Raw genomic sequence first — 21,988 nt, forward strand, 5'->3', positions numbered from 1 at the left:
ATACTAATAATGCACTGATAATAAAAAACTATCTCCAAAATACACACCACATCTCATGGCATTTTCATCTAAATAATTTGATAATGAATACATTAGACACAGAAAGACTCTGTTCCTAATAGTGTAAAATTAAAATAGATTTTAGAAATTTCTCTGCGGAAGAAAGTATAGGAAAGTTTTATGTACAGAATGTTTCATGGGGCTTGTTTACAATATATTATCTGACGATTGCCAGGACTGTCAACACACAAGGCAAAGAATGCTACGAACTCATGTATACCCATAATATAAAACCTTATGCAGATTCACATATGTAAAAAAAGCTGTAAGGATTAAAAGCGAAGCACTTAAATACCATGAGGAATTACATCATCTCCTCTGAAGAGTCCAGAAGTCCAGCTCTAAGGTATTTGTGTTTTTCTGAAAAGCACTTTTATTTCTTAATACTAAATGTATTGGAAAAAGAAAAACCCAAACAGGAGATGTACAGTTCCTAAAGTAACAAACAGTAAAGACAATGCAAAGGGAAATTAACATATTAACTGAATAATTGAGAGCATGAGCACATTCAGAAAGCTGCAAGAATTTTATTACACATAGGGTCCTGAAAATGACCCAGAACTAGTAGGCAGCACATTATCTCTTTCTAGTAAGAGGATCAAGGGAAAAAATTTTGATGACAGAAAATAATTTTTCATTTTCTTGTGCTCAGAGAAAAATGCCCCCTTTGGTAAAAGGAAAAAAAGCAAAAGCAAAACATGTTCCTCCAACACCACCTACCCAAGAAGCCTAGGCCTGTTTCATACTGCCACAATTGCATACAACTGGTTCTGCCAATCGCACGTAGCTCAACATAATCTATTCCACTTGTAACAGATAAGAAAATACCTTCCTTTTCTATCCCTTCTTAAACATTTCTCTTCAGGTTGCTTCTTCGAGCAAACTATGATGCAAGTTCTGTCATACAGTCATTTTTCTATTAGAAATAGGACAGTTATCACAACCAAAGTTTACATATAAGTATCAGCTTTTTTTTACTACTAAACTGAGCCAAAACACCTATGTTTAATCACTTATGTCATCCAGACTGATGCAAGTAACATTAGATTTAAGTTAGTATGACAGTTAGGATTTTAAAATATTTCATCAGTTGATAATGTAAATCCTTATTCTTCAAAATGTATAAAACAGCTTACGTTCAACAGTTTAATGGTCAGCACTGGACAGAAATACAAGGCATTTATGGAAATAACTACTCTAAGGTGGTTGGTTTTTTTTAATATGATGACCTAATTCTAAATACGTTCCATGTTTGGAAGTCAAAATGAAACAAAAAAATTATTTCCATATAAGGGTATATATTTTCAAAACAACACAAGCTCTTACTGGATAAACGTGAATCCAAAAGACAGAAAAGTCAATGGCTCATTTTAAAGATCATGCTTAAGGAACTTCATGGTGACCAGTGTTCAAGTGTTTTGTATTCAGCCAGACACGATTAGCAGTTACTTTAAGACTTAAAGTTCTATGAAAAAAAGCCAAAAGGAAACAAAGCCAGAACATCCAAAACTGAAAGGCATTCCTCATAAGTAAAAAGTCTTGTTGTAAAAAAGGTTTTCTCACAAGTTTTACATCCAGTTAAAGCCAAACACAACATCATTAGAGCATCTTTCCACAATGAAAACACCACTGCAACACCTTAGATCAGATTAGAAAGACTGAGGGAGAAAAAAAATTAAGAGGAAGAGAGAATGGGAAAAAGATCAACAATATCCACAGTAAACTTGTTAATCATACCATGACAGTTCTGAGAGAAGTTAAAAAGGACAGCTATGTCCCCTTCTCTCTCCCTAGATCTTCCCTACAATATGTTAAAACTAACAAACAAAAGTTGATTCACCGCAAATGGATTTACTCCTTCCATCATGCTTTTCTTTCCTTTGGTTATGATAGCCAGGCAAACATGGTAACTACCACCAGGAAAATATTTCAATTGTTTTTTTCTATTAGTATAAGATTTTTCCATAGGTTCCTGTAAAATCACGTGCTTCCAATTCCCTGTGCAAGTCAGGTACACTGTTTAAAAACTCAGTTATGAAAACACAAACTTTGAAGGATCTCTGTAGAAATTATGTGCTCTTACTAGAACAAAATCAATGCAAGTTATTAGCAATGTATGTAAATTCCAGAGTTTATCATGATCAGTTATTTGGGTTTTGGTATCTCTCACTATGTTCTTCAAATACAATCGCCTTTGAAAGAAGTTAAAGTTGCTTTAACAAGTCATTCTTTGTTAATTGCATGAGTTAAGAAGCCATTTGTAATAATAAAACAGAATTTGGCAATACTTCTGCTCTCTCTGAAGCTTAAGTATATCAGACTGTTGCTGTGAAATTCCTTAAGTTTTCTTGCCTTTGGGTAGTACATGCACTGTCAGGGTTTTTTTTATGAATCCTTGTGCTAGTGAGAATGATCTGCAACCTGACATAAACATCTTGAAAGTTCCAACAGGCATTATAACAATATAAAAAAAACCCAACTTTTGTATCCAAGGGCCTTACAGTCCAGGAATTTATTTGTACATGTTTTTATTAAAACCTAAACTTTATTAAATATTACATTTCCTACAGAAATGAATGAAAATAAAACAAAACATTTTAAAGTGCTAAAAGGAAAGTAAGGTGGCTAAAAGTACATACAGCTATAGAAAAGGGAGAAGTATACCTTGTGTTTTTGTGGCCTCCTTGATGATTTTCTGAAGCTCTTTCATTTCAGCATCGAATTCTTCATAGTTTATCTCCCTAGAATCAACCCTAGGAGCCTGGAAGAGTGAAGGATCAGTTCCAAGGTAGGAACACTGAAGATGCCCATTGTCACTCAGAGTGACTATAACACCCTTCAAGTCTCTGCATAAAAAAAAAAAAAAATAATGCTCATTAAGAAATTGGGAAGAATCACAGAAGCAGTAACATTTAATTTATGCTGCTTCTACTGTTCCATCTACAAATATGATAGAACTTTGTTTTTAATGAGTTTCTTTTACCAAAAGAAAACAACAATATTAATTCTTCAATTCAGATGTGCTTATTTATTATTCCCACTTATTGCAATCATACCTAAGAATAAATGTGTGCTAGACAGATGACTAAAACATCACCCAAGTATCTCAGAATCTGTATAATCAAGATAGGCAAAGGAACGGATCAGAACAAACAAGCTGAGTATAAAATACAGTTGTAACTTTTTTTATTCACAAATTGTTACTTAAGTTTTTGAAGTATGGATATTGAGGTTGGTATGCAGGAAGAGGAATTAGCTAAATGGAACACCAAGAAAGGGAAGAAGAAATTAGAAGAAATCACAAACAGACGGAACGTTAACAGTGAAGAGAGCAGTAGGACGTTGATGGCATCAGTAGCAGCCCTAACACATTCTTTGGCTGATACTGCAGCTACTATGCTGGCTTCAAATCCAGGTACTATTCTGAAAGGAAGCCACATGGATCCAGAACATTCCCCTTACACTGCTCTGGATCAATACAAATGAGTGTTTTATTAGCTACGCTCTAGACAACTTTCTCCCAAGGGAACAGTACTTCATTGAACTTACTCCTACAAAAATCTCACTCATTTTGCTTATCCGATCGTGTACCACATAAACGCAAGATTTAGGAAAGTATTTAACAAATTATGAGACAACAGGGAGTACTGCCAACATTTTGCTTAACTTGAAGGTTATTCCTAAACAGAAGAGGACCCGAACAGTAAAGAAAGATTAGCATATATGTTAACCACAGAAGTTATAGAAAGCTAACTTTCATTTTATTTTGTAAAATGCTTACTCTTAATTAAATTAGAAGTTTTTATTTATTTCAATAATCACAAGGTGACACATTCATGCCAATGATTTGCATTTATTCCGTACTTAAATACATTATAGCAAACATTGCCTTTGCGTCAAATACAACTGGCATATAAAGACAGATCAAATTTAATTCTTAGATATAAAACTTTATTTTGATAAGAAAGCCTAATGCACTATCCCACTAATTAAATCCATGTAAAACATTTCATTTATATAAGTGTTCAAGCTCTAATTAATAAAGAATTACAAAAAAATCTTTTAACTTACATACACTGACACCTTTCAAGCGCCTCCTCTAGCAAAATCCTCATTAAAAAACAGGTAGCTATATTAAAAAAATAGAAATCTCTCTGGTTTCCTATGTTGTCTTGTACCATGGCTCCAGTACACACAGATAGGAAACCTCATTCCAAAATTTTCCAGGGTAATAGTAATTATGAAGGCAAACAGATGTCACAGATTAATTTTGATAACCGACTGGACACTCCAAAATGCCTTTTTACAGAACACTAAGGCCACAATCCCAGTGTTGGTTTCTCAACTGCAATCAAATATTCTGTAAAAACTATGCTGTAACTGAGATCATTTGAACTCTGTAGTTATATTATAACTGCGTACAGAAATGAAGACCCCACTGGGCACTATACAAATAAGTAGTTGCTGCAGATAAGTTTGAGCTTTCTCTTTCTACAGAAAGTAATTTTTAATCAGTGAATGAAATAAATCTCCTGTTTGAACTATGAACGTACGGAAACTGGTTGGGGTTTTTTTTGGATGACAGGTAGTCATCAGTCCCCCAGTTAGTCCTTCGCTGCAGGTGGAACATACAAATCTGAAGTGCCTTCTGGAACAGAACACACATAAGGGGAACAGTGTGTTTTGAGCCCCGTTATCTATTATATTAGCGCAGGTTAAACAGAAACAGTCTTCTTTTTTGGGAATGCTGTTCCTATTACCACAGAAAAGCTTCCGGTTACCACCACAATTTTTAACATATATTAACATTCACATCAAAAACTAACCAAACTGTAGTAAGAAGCTGTCTTTGTTAGCACTATAAGGCTGGATATGCCAAGTCTCCCTGACAAATACTTTAAGAAAGAAGAAGACTTAATACAGATTTTCAGCTTACATATCCAGTACCCGTGTTAGCAGCCGTCCCGTGAGTATGATGGCCTATTTGTGACCTGTAAGCTTGGGGTTTGCATCTGTTATTTCTGACAAATTGTAAACTCTCAATCCAAACTGAGAGGTTGTGGAACTAAGCGTGAGTCCTGGTTTCTCTGTCTGCTTGAGTATTTGTTGCCAACTATAGTTGGTCTCCTTGCTCAGGACTGGCTCTGTTGTTGGAATTACATGCAGAACTGCTCATCCTAGGGTTTTTTTGTGTCCAAAAAACTGTACAACACATCTGTGCTGCATTTACAGAATTCTGGATGGCACATGGAACAAATACATTGGACTAACCCTGAGATCTGTATACGAACAACGCAAGCAGACAGACTGTTGTGAATACTTCAACCATAACACAGTCTCAGTAAGGTATGCAAAGAACACCTAATGTACGGCACTTTGCTTAATACCTGCCAGGTGTTTGCAAAGAACTTTGCCATACTGGCGATGGGCACAGCAAAGTCTTTAAAAAAGGGATATTATTGAAGCAGATGCTACCATGCTACCAAATACACTGCCCTACACTTTTCTACTTAGTTACAGTAAAATTATGAAGTTGCTAAAAAAAAAAATGGGACAAGAGAAACTGTATCAAGAGCTTGCTCCACAACTGGAGAAACAAAACAGACACCTGAAAAGAAGACAATTTCCAAAATTCTCCAGCAATGGCTCTGGACCATCTTAAAATTTCTTTCCTTAGGCTATGAATCTGTTAAGCTAAGAAGGAAAGACCCATGAGTCGACCATCCCTGGAGGTATTTAAAAGACATGCTGAAGTGACACTTCGGGACATGGTTTAATGGTGGACTTGGCAGTGTTACGTTTATGGTCAGACTCGATGATCTTAAAGGTCTTTTCCAACCTAAATGATCCTATGAGGACATCTGAATGTAAATCAAAAGGGCATGAAGAAATACAGCTACGCTGTGAGCAATAAATCTTTGATGATATACTACTGAAGTACAATACATTCAAAAGCAGTTTGCAAATACAGCCCTTCCTATGTACCTTTTAAGTTGGCAGTCATCTGCAGGTAATCAGTCTATCAAATGAAAACAGCTCAAATCAACACGGTGATTTTCCTACATAAATTATGCTTTTCTTAACTTCTGAGTTTATGTCAGCATTACAGAATGCACATTCAAAAACTCCATCTTAAAATAAATTCATTTCAACCAACTTTCCTGTTAGTCATGACATCTTTTAAGTCTGCGCTAGTACAGAGACAAAAGCATGGGTTTAAGAAAGCAGCATTACAAATGACACTTTTCCTTTGCTTCAGTTACTGTTCTGCTGGGTCCTAAAAAGATTGTTCAACATGAAACATATACAAATATAATAAAAAGCCTTTTTCAGTAGTCTTTCCTTGTTAAAGCTGTCCATGAATTTGTACATCAATAGAAACAATAAGAAAAATATTGGCAACCAGTTATAACATATGATTTATAATACATTCATTTCTCTGTTGGAATGTTTGTCAGCCAGTCAAGATTGCTTTATTTTCTCAAGCTTTTATAACAGTGGTTAAAGACAGCAGGGGGAGGGGGAGCATATTTAACAGTTTTATAGTAATTTCCCCACAGCTACTGCACTTGTACAATATCCCTGCAAATGCCATTACTTCATTTGGCACATTTTGCACACAATCTGGAATTTCAATTACTTGTTAAATTTCTTTTATTGTAAACTATTTTTTTTTACTATACATCACACAATAGTCAAAGTAATAGTGAATCTAAGGGGACACTTTAACAGTGAGGAACTCAAAGTATGAAACAACTTATTCTGGTATCTAAAATAACTTTACAGTACAGAGCAACTCCTACATACATATGGTAATAATTTGAAAAACTATCTTTTATTGGATTCTGGGTAATAATAATGGCATATGCTTTTTGTAGGTCTTCTCTTACTAAACAAATCGCTCACAACATAATTCTTGAAGCAATTAAAATGCTTTGCATGTTTCCAGTTATATAATACCAAATTGATCAGTAAAACAATTGACTTAGAAGTTGAATCTGTAATTCTGAGTTTCACAGAATGACACGAGCTGAACCTTGGACAACTCTTAGGACAAGGTCTGGTTATTGACATCATTTACAGCTTTAATTATTTATATTTCTAATAGCACATAAAAATTCTACCTCAATTTCAGAAGTAGTCTTAATTGATATTACTCATACCAATCATTTTAGAAAACAAGATGTTCTGCAATACTACTTTCAGTCCCTTATTGATAATGTATTATTTATAAACTACTAAATTGGGAAACTAATTCCTGAATGGGGCTTAAGCATTTTGAACCCAATTCTCTCCTCATTTTATCATCCTCTGAAGTAATTATATGCAAGAGCATAACTACAACAGCACTTTTTAGTGTAGTGCTTTTGAAAATATGTTTTTTCAAAGTTTCACTACCATTTCAATGTCATTTTAGCTGTAACTGTGTGAAGTATTTGATAAAATGCTGAAGGAAAATAAGACTAGTAGTAATAAACTATAAGAATTTTCTAACGTGAGCTACTGGGAGTAAAAGTCAAAAAGCGCATCTTACTCTTATTAAACACACACTCCAAAATCAGACCTTCAGCAGAATATTTAAAGTATACCTGGTGTGATTCAGTGCCAGCTACCACCGATCTTTAAGTGTGTTTGGATATCTGTGGAACACCCTCAGGCTCCTTTGAAAAAAACCCCTTTCTCATTAAAAAAAAAAAATCTTTGTTCAACTTTACACCAAAAGTATTACTTGTATGTGTAAGACTTCTTCATACAGCTATTACACATGAAAATAGGTAACTTGTTTGCTCTCAGAAACTGAAATTCTTTTATATTATATATTTAACACGCTTTGCACACTGCAGAGGGCATGCAAGCATATAATGTAAATTTGGTGTTCAATAATAATTGTTTAACAATATGTAACCATATTGGATATCATTAAGTGGTAAATATAATAAATGTATAGTATAATATAGTATAATAAATGTGAAGTGCTGCTTTACAGAAAAGCCTTCTTCATCTTTCCCATTTGTGTTATAGTTTAGGATTGCTGATCTTAACAGAATACCAGACACAAATCTAGTTAAAAAATTATGAAATATATGGAAGAGGAAGAGAGAAATGAAAATTGATTTCATCTTGACAACTAGTGGAAAAGCAGTTCAAAAGAGAAAAGTTTAACTAGAACGGGTTAACACCTATCCCCTCTTATAAGCATTGAAATCCACTGAGAGCCAGAGTGTTACTATCTTGAATGCCTGAAAGATTCTCCAACTTCCAGGTCTTATACAGTACTTTCACTCTCTACCTGGGAGTGAAGACATTTTCACCAGCACCTTTACATGGTGACACTACACAGCAAAACAGCAAACTAGCGTCTTACTGCACAACAAATTCAGGCAAGTCTTTAGCTTGTGTAGTTTTCTCCTTGAAAGAGACTCTGCCTAAAAGGCCAAATGCCATCCGTTGACCAAATAAAAAGGAGCATCTTCCACCAACCAACAAAGTGAAAAAAGCAATGGAAACTAATTGTTTTTAATTTTACTGCCAAGTTAACTACTAACATTATTCACGCAAGTTTAGGTTAGGGGTCTTTTCTGTCGGACCACTACTGCCACCTGCGGGGCAGCACAATAAGGCTTGTGAGGGCAAGCCAAGCAGCACAGCTTTCACATAGGAGAGCCCTAAAACCTACCATAACACATTAAATGAAGCAGGATTGTTTTGATGGTTTTGGTTTGGTTTGGTTTTTAAACGGGGTCAGTATAACAGCTTGACAGTTTAAATGTAAGGGAATCTTAACAATTTAAGATTTAACAATTCATGCAGAAGGACAGACATCCATGCACGACATCATCTTCTGGTTCCTTCAGGCAGGGAACACACATACTGGTATAGGCAGGTTACACATGCAGCTTAAGCTCATGCTACAAATTACATATAAAATTAATTTTTATTTGAAGGATTAACCAACTTAGTTTCTTGTGATTTTCAATATAAAATCAAAACTATTTCAAAAGCAGTGAAGGCTTTATTAAAGTAGCCAGTTATATAAAAAGCAGATTTCAATAAAACTAGTATTTTTCTCAAAGTAGAATAAAAACAGAACATCCAGAGTGATGACGCAGGCCTCCAGAAATATACGATCTTGCTTTAGGCAAAAAAACGTAAAGATCTCTGAAGTATAATTACCTGGTCTAGTAGAAGGTGTCCCTGCCCACGGCAGAGGGGTTGGAATTACATATTTAAACTCCCTTCCAACCTAAACTATTCTTTGATTCTATGACAATATATTCAATGAAAAGTTCATAACTTCCACATTGCATTTCTTATTATCACAGTTCCATATCTAAGACACTTAGTGGCATTATCTGAATTGAAAATGAATGTGAGGACTGATAAGAAAACCTGATTAGTATAAACAAGAGTGCAGCCTCTAAGTCAGAGCTCCAAATAATATGAAACAAGAGAAATTACATTGTGATTTTATCTGTGACAGTACCAGCGTTAGTAATAAAGACATTAAGATCAACTGTGACACACCTAGAACATCTCCATGCTTCCTTCCCTCTTAGAGCTACATCAAGAAGTACATATCTCTTCACTTGTACCTCCTTTTCCTGAAGTCTAAAGTTTGTCTCAAGGCCAGACTCCCTCACTGACAGACAGGTATACAGAAGCTTCCAAAGACTCAAAGGCTATACCAAAAGGTAGCAGCTACGGCATCATGAGTATAGGATTCAGAGGGCGTCAAAAGTTCATCCTTCATCTAAACCTTCTCTTCTCCTACTTCTAGATAGTGGTTACAGTCTATTTCACTCCAGCCAAGCTGGAGAGGCCCCTAGCATCTCTGCTTCCAACAATAAAGAGATGCAAGGTGCTATACTGATAAAATCCACACTCTAGTAATATTGTTTTAGATAAAGCTTATACTTAACTGTTGGCTTCATACACGCTAGTATTAGACAGTACATGAGGAAAATTAGACTACCCACAGACTACGAAGAGGCTAACAAGAATAACCAGGGTATGTCTTTACCATAGATTTATTCTGAAAGGATTGATTAATTACACAACTTTAAGAACACTTAAATTTATTTCCATCTCTTTCTCCTCACAGTTTGACAGTGATGTGCCTGCAAGCTTCAAAATTCATCAGCATTTCAGGCAGGAAAAGGTGCATATACTATTACTTTTAACAATACTTCTCATTGTCCCTTCACCCTGTCTTGTAAAGAATAAAGCTCCTCTTAAGAAGCATCTCTGGCACTTTGCACTGCTGGCTGGCTCTCAGCTCCATACCTTAACATAAATCTCCCATTTGCTGGTCCTCATATGAAAAAAAAGTCTTTCATATTAATAGCATAATAATCAAAACCTTCAAAATCAACAGCCTTAAACTGTTCATAATGTCTGTTTTTCAAACAATATGTCCAGTACTTCCATGGGAGAGCAAGTGTCACCATACACCCACAAGCCTACTGCTCAATATCCAACTCCAAGACTGAGTTCAGAACCTGATACAGTTATATTCTACTCCATCACATGAACAGGCACGGAGAAATTGCAGGTTAGCCAAAAAAAAAACAGGTTAATTGCTTAAAAGCAAGTATTTTATTTTAAATACTAGAGGGGGAGTTACTTGCCTTCTTGTTCTTGACCAGTTAGAATTTCCACTTTTAAGGCTTCCTCTAGAACCATGAGGGCAGGAATATTTTAAGTGTTATTCTAAAGTAAGTTGAAACCCTTACAAAACCATATGACTATAAAAAGTAGGCTTTTTGAAAAAGCAAGTAAGTAACATGCAATAAAATTAGGAGAACTGGCAATATGGGCATGTGCTTAATATCATACAGTAAATACAATCTGAAACTAACTTGCTAGAAAGCCCAGTCATGAATCACAGTATTTGGCACAACTGTCTTTTGCAGTATCAGAATCCTCCTAAGGTAAAAGAAATACAATCACATTCATATTTTGTGGCTAAGCTACACACATTAAAATTATGTCTTCAAAAGACCTTTAAAAAGGGTAATATTTTGTACTGGCACCTCTCAACAATCCAGTGGCAATTTAGTGATGGAACACAAATGCTATATTTTTTGCTTAAAAATATTTCTTTAAAATGCAATTATGTTTAAGTAGAAAGATTCTAGACTTCTCTGCATTTAACTTCTCAGATCAGGCAACATTCTTACAGAACACTCAAATAAAAATTTATATATCTACATGTGTATAACTGAACAGTTCATACTGTGCGTCATAACTGGCACTGCTTCTATTACAGTACTACTATATAGAAAAAGGAAAAATCTTTCAACAAACTATAAAGTTTGATTCCTGCAGTTTTCTTTCCATAAAACCATGTAATAAGTGCTAAGTTTTGCTGGGTTTATATGTAAGTTTTGCCATTTTTATATGGTGATTCTTTAACAGTTGTGGTAGCTGTGATGATGTCAGTTATAATAAGGAATAACAGATGGGCTGGAACGAAGAACAAAGGGCTTTCAAGCATCTGCATAGCTAAAAAATTAAATGACAGGAGGTTTATTTTGACTCCACCCACTATTACCCTATGTGTGATTGCACTTTTACACCTTATATACTTAATTCAACTACAATATTTCTTCATTTTTTTTTTCCAGTTAAATCCAGTTCCTGTTGCCTTTCTACTGTTTGGGGAGCCCAACTACACAAAGTACACTCATCTAACCACCCAACGTACTATGATTCTGTGCCAGAGAACAAGTTTTAATTTCAAGTTCATATTTGGACCAGACCAATATTTTCTCACTTGCAAATTGATGGCAGATTTTAATTTTCTTTTAAAAATATTGGAAGCTAAAACTTCATAAAGCACATTTTCAACCAATGGCTATAAACCAGAAATCTGAACTCCAATCTTTTGGTTCACGTACCTCATTTTAAATTAAACTAATCAGTCTGTTGGGCTACATATGAGTTCAAATCTGGGAATTAATCCTGTGTCAAAACAAAGAATTTAAACACTAGCTTATATTCTTTTCTTTATGGAGACAGGTTGCCGAATCAGACTTTATATATAAACCTATCAGATAAAGTGTCATAAAGTTATAAGCATGTTAATTACGCTTACAGCATAGCTCAAGCTATTACTCATATACAGAAGACAAGTCTTGGTTCTATGAAGCCAGTGAACAACAGCCTTCAGGGACTTTATACCTCATTAGACAAATAAGTATACAAACCACACATTTCTTACTAGTCATTCTAATATTACGAAATACTAACAAATCAGAAAATCCAAAAGGAGTACTGTATTAAGCATTTTTCTAGAAGGCAAAAAAGTTATTGCCTCAAAAAAAGTATGGATATATGCTCCAATAACTAAAATTCTTCATTGTTTGGTGTTGGGGTAAAGATGGGATTGTTTTTAAATGCAAGAAATGCAACAAATAACTCATTCAGTATTATGTTCCCCTTCAAAATGCAAGCTGATTAGCAACCCAAAGTGTATAAGCAGCACATATTGCTTGGCTTATGCTTAAAGTGCACTGGAGGTGGTGTACAGACAATCTCTATTGGTCAGGGTCACCAGAGAAATACTTCTCAGCCTTGCAGTCAAGCTGCAGACTAATGGGAAGTGCCTGGACAGGAACAGAGTACTAGAATATACAGTAAGTGACTAAGTCATAAAAACCACCCAACCCTTCCTCTCATATTCTTCTGAACCTAGGGTTAAAGCATCAGGAATTTTTTTTGCGGGCATTCATTGTTGCTGACATGATCCCCAAAGAGTCAACGCCAACAATAACACTGACAGTTCAAAGGTCATAAGACTATCAAGCCAAAAAACTTTCCCACTGTGGTGGGTTTGATCCCAGCTGGACGCCAGGTGCCCACCAAGCTGCTCTGTCTGTCACGTCCTCAGCTGGACAGGGGAGAGAAAATATAAAGAAAGCTTCGTGGGTCAAGAAATTACTCACAGGGAAATCACTCACCAATTACTGTCACAGGCAAAACAGATTTGGCTCGGGGAAATTAATTTAATTTATTACCAATTAAATCAGAGTAATGAGAAACAAAACCAAATCTCAAAACACCTTCACCCCCACCCCTCCCTTCTTCCCAGGCTCAATTTCACTCCTTATTTCTCTACCTCTGCCCTGCCAAGCAGCACAGGGGGACAGAGAATGGGGGTTGCAGTCAGCTCATCATCCATTGTGTCTGCCACTCCTTCCTCCCTAATCTCTTCCCCTGCTCCAGCACAGGGTCCCTCCCACGAGAGACAGTCTTCCATGAACTTCTCCAATGTGGGTCCTTCCCATGGGCAGCAGTTCTTCACAAACTGCTCCAGCATGAGTCCTTTCCATGGGATGCAGTCCTTCAGCAATGGACTGCTCCATCATGGGTCCACCACAAGTCCTGCCAGCAAACCTGCTCCAGCATGGGCTCCTCTCTCCAAAGGTTCACAGGTCCTGCCAGGAACCTGCTCCAGTGCGGGCTCTCCACGGGGCCACAGCCTCCTCCAGGCGCATCCACCTGCTCCAGTGTGGGGTCCTCCATCAGCTGCAGGTGGATATCTACACCACTGTTAACCTCCATAGACTGCAGGGGGACAACCTGCCTCACCATGGTCTTCACCCCCTGCCCAGCTACCAAAATGTTGCCACACAAACCCAATATACCCAACTTTGATCTGTAAGTATCCTTAAGTGGTCACCTCTGGTTATAAAGAATGAATGTTACAGTAGTAGTATATGGCAAAACAGAGAAGTCACAGACAGGTAGCAACAAATCACTACCCTAAAGCAAAACAGGCTGGAAATTACTAGATAACTAAACAACACTGTACACATCTTTTTACACTACTCATGTTATGCATTTTACACATGCTTTTATTAGAAAAGATGCAAGAAAAAAGGAAAGAGGCAGCTAGGAGTAAAATGATAACTCACACATCACAAGAGACTATTGCTTCAGTAAATTAGAAGTCATTGTCTCCAAAACTAACTTGCAAATATTTCAAAATATTGTAAAATAGTCTCTTGTGATGCACCTGTGTAACCGTAACACAAGTGGTGATTTTCCAACAGACAGGAAAGTGCAGTAGTCATGACTATTAGCACCACATGGGACAATACAAAAATTCAAATACTAATTGAAACAATTACACAGAAATTTATTTCTCAGTACCTACATTAGTCAAATAGTCTCTGCTTCTCTATTATTTCTGCAAGGGGAAGGACTCATACAAGAACAACGTTAGAAATTTTAGACCTAATGAATTACTTTATTTTGTCTTACAAATAGTAAGAAAATTGGAATCTACTATAGCATCTTAAGTCAATAACTTTGAAGGGATATAGTAAGCTGCAGTATTTCCTGCATCTCAGCCTACACAATGCAACTTTGAATTTATTAAGTCTTTAATTCAGTAGAATCCATAATCAAATATGTAACAGTGTAAGTCAAAACATGAACACCAACAGCCTATGGGTAGATGGCTTTAATAGACGGCTGATAAATACATGACTATTGCAGCACTACAGGCTTGGGGAGGAATGGCTGGAAAGCTGCCCAGCGGAGAAGGACCTGGCGGTGTTAAATTGACAGCTGGATGAGTATGAGCCAGCAGTGTGCACAGGTGGCCAAGGCGGCTAACGGCATCCTGGCCTGTATCAGAAATGCTGTGGCCAGCAGGACCAGGGAAGTGAGTGTCCCGCTGTACTCAGCACTGGTGAGGCCCCACCTCAAGTTTTGGTCCCCTCACTACAAGACAGACATTGAGATTCTGGAGCATTTCTAAAGCAGCAACAAAGCTGGTGAGGGGTCTAGAGCACAAATCTTATGAGGAGCGGCTGAGGGAACTGGAGTTGTTTAGCCTGGAGAAAAGGAGGCTGAGGGGAGACCTTACTGCTCTCTACAACTACCTGGAAGGAGGTTGTAGTGAGGTGGGGGTTGGTCTCTTCTCCCAAGTAACAAGCGATAGGACAGGAGGAAATGGCCTCAAGTTGCACCAGGGAAGGTTTAGGATCGATATTAGGGAAAAGTTCTTCACAGAAAGGGTTATCAAGTGTCAGAACAGGCTGCCCAGGAAAATCATTGAATCACCACCCTTGGAGGTATTTAAAAGACAGGTAGACATGGTGCTTAGGGACATGGCTTAGTGGTGGTTTTGGCAGTGTTAGGCTAATGGTTGGACTCTACGATCTTAGAATCATCTAGGTTGGAAGGAACCTTTATGTGGTACAGTCTTAATGGGCTGGTGGTTCACAACACTGATGCTGGGAGTTCAGGTATGACCGCTACAGTCAAGCCTGCAGTGATCATACTTGGAGAAGCGGTAACAAAAAAAATACCTAAGTAAATGTCAAATACCATAGACAATTGTAGTGTTAGCAATTACCAGAAAAATCACTTTTTGATTGCAAACTGAGCAAAACAGAATCACTGTTGAAAACATGGAACCCTGCATTACTTTTATGGGATCATTCCTTAGTATAAACCTAGGCAGACTTGAAGTTCATAATGAGTTAAAGTGTGAAGAAAGGTTACTAAGCAACCCGGCTTGCTATTTTGAACATATAAAGTCTACTTTTATTTCCTGCCTTTCAACAGTTAGTTTTGTTCAAAAAAGAAAATTATTTTTTCTGACATCTCAAATAATGAAAATCTATTTACTAGCTTAACTCCAGCTAAAAAGTTGGGTTCTGTAAATTTAATATTTTAAGAAACTCAGAAATTCTTATTCTTTAAAGGTGATAAATTACTTCTGGACAAAAAAAAACTTTGAGACTGCTTTATATTTCCTCTTCAGAAAACATGCTGTTCCTTTACCAAGTAAAATTATACCTATCTGTCAAATAAATGAAAGTGAAAGCAAGTATTCTAGTAACTTTCACCAACTTGTCCATACCTGTCAACCCCTTGTAATAAAAGGAATTTCACATTTTACAAGGCATACATATCATTTTGTGGGTTATTTGCTTCAAGAATCTTTCTACCACAAAGAACAGTCCTTCTGCTCACAGATACAGTACATATAAATATTCACAACAGGAAGTTGGTTCCCATATTCTAATTCCCAGATGTAGCTCCTAAAAGCAAGAGGCACCACATATGCAAAGCTTCCAGTTACCTATAGACAAGCACTACAGGTGGGTCTAAAGTTTTCTCTTTTGGGGATTTCTATTCAAACTCCAATGTGGCTGAAGGTGAAAGTATGTTTCATTTTAACACAAAGTTCACTGGTAAACTGGTGCCTAATGTAGTAAGAGTTCCCAATAGATTAAATGGAGAGGGAAGAATTCTGTTTCCCACAACACATCCCCTAAGCCCTGAGAGAAGGCTGGTTTAATGTTAGAACTGTGCCTGCTGATAAATTCCACATGAAATTAACATTTTTATGCCATATAGATACCACCAGACTTCATTTATTGATGGAGAGCCAAATGCACAATAAAACAAAATTAGGGGCAACATGAAATAGTGACTTGAAAAAAAGAGGTATTTAAGGAAGTTTGCAGTCTATTTCAGTTTAAAGAATAGTCAGGCTACCTTTCATTCACAGGCTTATCAGATATAACTTGAAGACTGCGTACAAACAGAACCAAGTCATAAAATTAAGACGAATAAACTTCAAAAATATTCAGAAGAAACAAAGCCCCTGATTTAAAGGCATCATGCTTACCTATTGCAAAAATAGGTTTGTAAATTGGAAGTGATCAAATCAGAAATCCCCTTCCTGAGACTACATCCAAGCGATAACGTTCTATCTATGTGGTTTTAACTCAACCCACAGTGCCATTTCAGATGTTTGTGACAGAAACACCCCTGAGGCTAGCAACGTGAGCTATTTTGCTTCAGACTGAATGCACCTTAACATAACATTCTAGTTTCAGTCCAGTCAGGTCAGCATAATACTTAGTGCAATCAATCGGCCATTAAAACATGGTACTCTTAGGAACAGCTTTGCCAAGTGAATTAGCGTCAAATAAATAGAACAGTAGTTGTCTAAGTATTTTAATCTCCTCCAAGGACCTTTTATGGTCAAGCATATGGTGACAGGATAATTCAGGCACAGGAAAACAAATACAACTTGTCATAGGTCCTCAAAACGTGACTTTCTCTACTTTCTGAACAAGTTTTTCAGATGATTCAGACAAGCATAACCCACCTTTTTGATGGGGGAGTATTAAGTCACTTGCCCTTACAGGCTCAAATCCCTGCCAACAGGAAAGAAATTACTTTCATATGACGTGCGTTAGCTAACAGGGACTCTGAACAGCTTTGTAGAAACCACATTCTTATGGGCTTGCTACCCACACAATTGCCTGAATTATGAGGGGGAGAGAAAAATCTAACACGTCACAAGAAGCATCAAAAAGTAATAAATTCATAGAATTGATACTCTGTGAGCACAAGAGACACTGCTCATGACATTTCCTTTGCAAAGGAGATGTGGAAGTACAAGGAAAGTCTTAGAAGAGAGGTCTCTGGTGAAGAAGAAAACTGAAAACTAATGGGCAAGAAAAAAGGGAATGGGCTTTGAAGCCAACACTAAGCAGGTATTTATATAATTATGGTGGATACCAAGCACACACTGCTGTTCACAATTACCATTCCAACACTGAAAATTTGAGTGTAGTAGGAATTCTTGTAATTCCTTTGTGTAACTTCCCAGATTTCAGACATTCTAACTGCAACATATGGACAGTTTCTCTTCAAACCACTCTAGAAGGGTTCTTTTCATTGCATTTTGTTGGGTTGGTTCGTTGCTTTTGTTTTTTTTATTAACTTAGGTAGAACACCTGAACTACTTTTTTCAAGAGTTTCAGCTTCAGTGAGAATGCTTTTGCACAGCCATAACTTTAGAGATGACAACACAGGGCATGCAAAAAAGTAACTGTCAAAAGCAAGCTTATCAATGGGTTAATGAATTGGTGCTGAAACAAAGTCCTAAGCAGTTTAAATTAATCCAAGTTGTCAATGTAAGTGGTTATACCTCTGAAGCAATTCACACAATGTTAAGCATGTAGGACTCCCCTTGACATTAAAATAGTGTCATAAACAGTTAGTAACTACTACACGTTAACAGAAGCAGAAGATAAACTTCTAACAAAATAAGGGACAAACTTCTATAACAATGATTAGAACTGAACTTCCAGTTCAGTGAGCAAGTTATTTCAGATCTTCAGGTAAAACCCAGAATAAGATAACCTCTCAAATTTCTGTCTGTAGTTCAAGTTTTCAAATTTTCAATTTCCTGACAGAGAACACTCAAGTTTTAACAGAAGGTTTAAAAGGTATTTCAACAGCTTAAAAATAAATCACTTATAGATTACAGAGACCCCTCACCAAAAATGTTAGAAGTAACCACTTATCTCTGATTCTATTTTTCCTCACATGTTTCTGAATATGTGATGGAAATCAAGTGGTTTATGCTGGAATTTAATCCCAAATGTTGTAGTATGTTGTTATCATTTTTTACATACTGGTATTGTATAGGGAAATACTGCATTTCACAGTATTCTAACAGGAAAAAAATCAATTAATAAAGAATAAGGTGGAGCACACACTAGAAACAAGTTACTTAGCTGGAATTCTCTGAATCACTTGAACAGTTCATCATAGAAGGAGACTATCAAGACTGCAGCATAAAGTATATGACTGCTTTTATGAGGCAATTACCACCCCTCCCCCAAGGGGATTTATGTAAAATAGCTTCTAATAATGGTTTTCTTATCCAGCAAGTCAGAGCCATACATTAGAAGTAATAGGCATTATGCCAACAAGAAAATACAAATGAACATACGTGATCTGCAGAGACAACTACTTTCAGAATCCTCCATTTACTTTGTAAGTAATATTGCAATAGAAGTGGAAAGGATGTGAAAGTAATTAATTGACATACGTCATATTTAAGGCACTTCAATCTCTCAGCAGTGTAGGATTAACAACTCTATCCTTATTAAAGTACTTCATATTATTTATATTACAGCAGTGCCCAGAGGCCCCAACTGAGACTGAGGACTCTCTTGAGTGGAGTATTAGGAAATCATTATCACATTGATTCAAAGAATTCCCCTTCAAATTATTTAAAAAAAAAATTCTTTTGTTTAATCCAAATTACTACCTCTGTAAGATGTTTAGCTCATCTTTATTTTTAATGTCAGAAGGAAGTAAAGCATACTGCATATTTTTAAACAGAAAGCCAGGAGAAGCATAGCTCTGAAACACGCATGCCCTAGGCTTCTCCCTGCCTTTCAGGCCATTGGGTCTGGACACACTGACATTCCTTCATTTATCAGTACCTGTATAAAAAGGTTTGAATAACTAGATTGCTGTCTGTTCACCCTCTACAGAACAAAGCCCCAAACTAAACCCTAGCATTAGTAAGTCTGTGGGAATTCTGAATCCAACTGGAAAAATGATCTGGGACAAATTAGCCCTCAAAATTCTCACTAAGATCAAACTACGGAGTGTTAAAGTTTACATGGAACAGGCAAAATCTGCACAAACTTCTTACAGGCATTACTGAAACAGATGGTCCGCTATTAAGTGTTTCCAAACAAATTATTGTCTATAGAAATATTAGTACAATCTGCTGTTGTAAAAATCGATGCCTTTTTTCATTTTTTTCTGACACAAACATTTTTTCCAAACTTCAAAAGCTCTGTTGTCATATCCTGCATAATTAACTTTTGGGTTATACTAACTGGCCCACTGAGACTATTAGTTAGATTTTACTTGTAAGACCTGCTGGAGGAAAGCCAACACAACTCTATCTAATGAGTCTAAAAAAGATTAAATTATATATTATGAAAAAAATCGTTAGATAACTATTAGCACCAAACACAAATATCCCTCAGATTACTCTGATTAGATAACTATTAGCACCAAACAAAACACAAATATCCCTCAGATTACTCTGCATAAGTCAATCAGATGTTGCATTTTCATCTGTTACAAGATAAAACATACAACTTATAATCAAGTATTCAACAATCCAGTGTATGTCGGCACAGCAGCCACAAGCCTTCTGGGGATTAAAAGTAATCTACCTGACAAGGACACTCCTGCATCCCATATGGTCACAGGCACTGGCAGGCAGCACCTATCACAGCTCTGTTGGCACACAGCACAGGCATAAGATGGATTGCGAAAACACTAGCTGAACTTTTCTGTAGTTTGCTTAGCTCAGTGACAGATTCAGCAGAAGTTATCAATATGTCATAATTTCTCTACACTTGATCCCCCGCCCAACCAGTTTTTCCCTGACCTGTCTTACGTGTATTTTACAAAAACTTTTGGTCTGTTCCAGTGCAATCCTGAGCAATTTAAATGGTTCTTTAATTTCCACCATTTAACATTGGAGTTGAATAATCTCTTCCAGCAAATCATCTCCAGAATTCATATGCTCTTAAACGCTTAATGAAGAACAGATTTTCAGTGAGACTCCTTTTTTTCCTGTCTCAGGGAAGGATCTTACCAGATTGCAAAGCTTCACCTTTCATTATTTTAAAGAAGAAACTACTCCACTGGAGGTATGAGACCCCAGGTTCTACCTTCACTCAAGAAAAAGAGAAAATCTAAAGCACAGTACAGCAATTCTATTATTCTTCTAGAATTAACAGTATGCCCATTAATGAAATTAATATTTTACATAAAAAAGAAAAAACAGTTTGAATTTTCCCTTTACAAGTCACCTTATTTCTTACATACCTCAGAACTGTTTGTTAGGATCTACAAGCAAATTTCATGACTGGAAACGAGTCTGAAAAAAGTAAACTTGAACAAGTTACTTACTGTAAATTCGCTACTTTTACTGATACAGGAATGTGGGGAAGTTGAGTGGCCCATTTCAGTGTAACATCTTGATAAACATTCAACATTTTACTATGGTTTCCAACTAGAGTGTTTATTGTTCCTTCTTTCACTGTTAAAGACCAAAAAAACAGTTTTAGGATGAAAAATTTTCAGAAGTCCATACTTTTCTTTGAGGCTTATATCATTACACTATTTTTTCTTTTCCTTTTAAGTCATTAATTGTCATAAATGAATTTAGTATAATTAAAGTGTCAAAACTTAAGAAAGTTACATTGACAATAATCAAGGATACATGTGATTAATTATGGATACCAATTTCATTTGCAAACTATACAACACATGCCACAACTTTCCAAGATTCTAGCCAGCCATGTTTGGTAATTTAGAATGTGACTAACAAAGACTCATAACTGCCATGTAAGCATGCTAGGATAGATATGACAAAATACACATTGGTTAAATATTAGCTACTTGCACTCTTCATTATATCAATGGGGTGTGAATTCTGATTAAAGGTGTACGTATTTATAATTTTTATTATAGTATAATTTAAATCAGAAAGTATAAAATGTGAAGATTGTTAAGATTATATCTATAAAGTCTAAAATGATATTTTAAGTCTAAAATAATACATGGTGTCAAAAGTTTATTAAATAGTTTTTGAAACATTAGTATAGAATAGGTATTAAGAATCCGTAGTTTTATAGTGGCATCCAACTAAGTTGCTTTCATACAACGTAGTTAGTTTCAGCTCCTAACAGTAAATTTTAATTTTTTTTAACTATCAATAAATGACAGAAGGTCCTCAAACACTAGTTTACTCTTCCAAAATCTCTTATTCTTCCATGTTTGTTGCTTTGGTAGCCTGGGCAATCATACTTAAACACTAGACAAGCAGTGTCCATTTGGTGATGAGAAAATATCTATTTAGATTCTAAAAATTATGACACTTCACACAAAGTAAGATTTGAAAATAAACATGCATCATCCTAAAAGAGAGTTCTGATTCCACAGATTTTCTACAAATCAACAGCTTATTCAGAAAAATATATTTATTCAGTGAAAAAGAAAAAAAAAAAATCATAGCTGTAAAAGTAACCAAGCTAAAGTTAAGTTGAATTCTCCTTTTACAAAC

General features: G+C 36.1%; 1 protein-coding gene across 1 annotated transcript in view; it reads right to left on the reverse strand.

Annotated features, from left to right (window-relative positions):
* BBS9 (Bardet-Biedl syndrome 9) overlaps positions 1–21,988 on the reverse strand; it is a 316,290-nt gene that overhangs the window by 251,132 nt on the left and 43,170 nt on the right. Inside the window, exons 8-9 of the mRNA XM_009886210.1 lie at positions 20,833–20,962; positions 2,725–2,906 (exon numbers count right to left, since the gene is read on the reverse strand). Coding sequence (XP_009884512.1) covers positions 2,725–2,906; positions 20,833–20,962 — 312 coding nt within the window. The remainder of the gene's footprint in view (positions 1–2,724; positions 2,907–20,832; positions 20,963–21,988) is intronic.

Source organism: Charadrius vociferus, unplaced genomic scaffold (assembly GCF_000708025.1).
Source record: "Charadrius vociferus isolate BGI_N301 unplaced genomic scaffold, ASM70802v2 scaffold545, whole genome shotgun sequence".
In the NCBI taxonomy this organism is placed as follows: Eukaryota; Metazoa; Chordata; class Aves; order Charadriiformes; family Charadriidae; genus Charadrius; species Charadrius vociferus.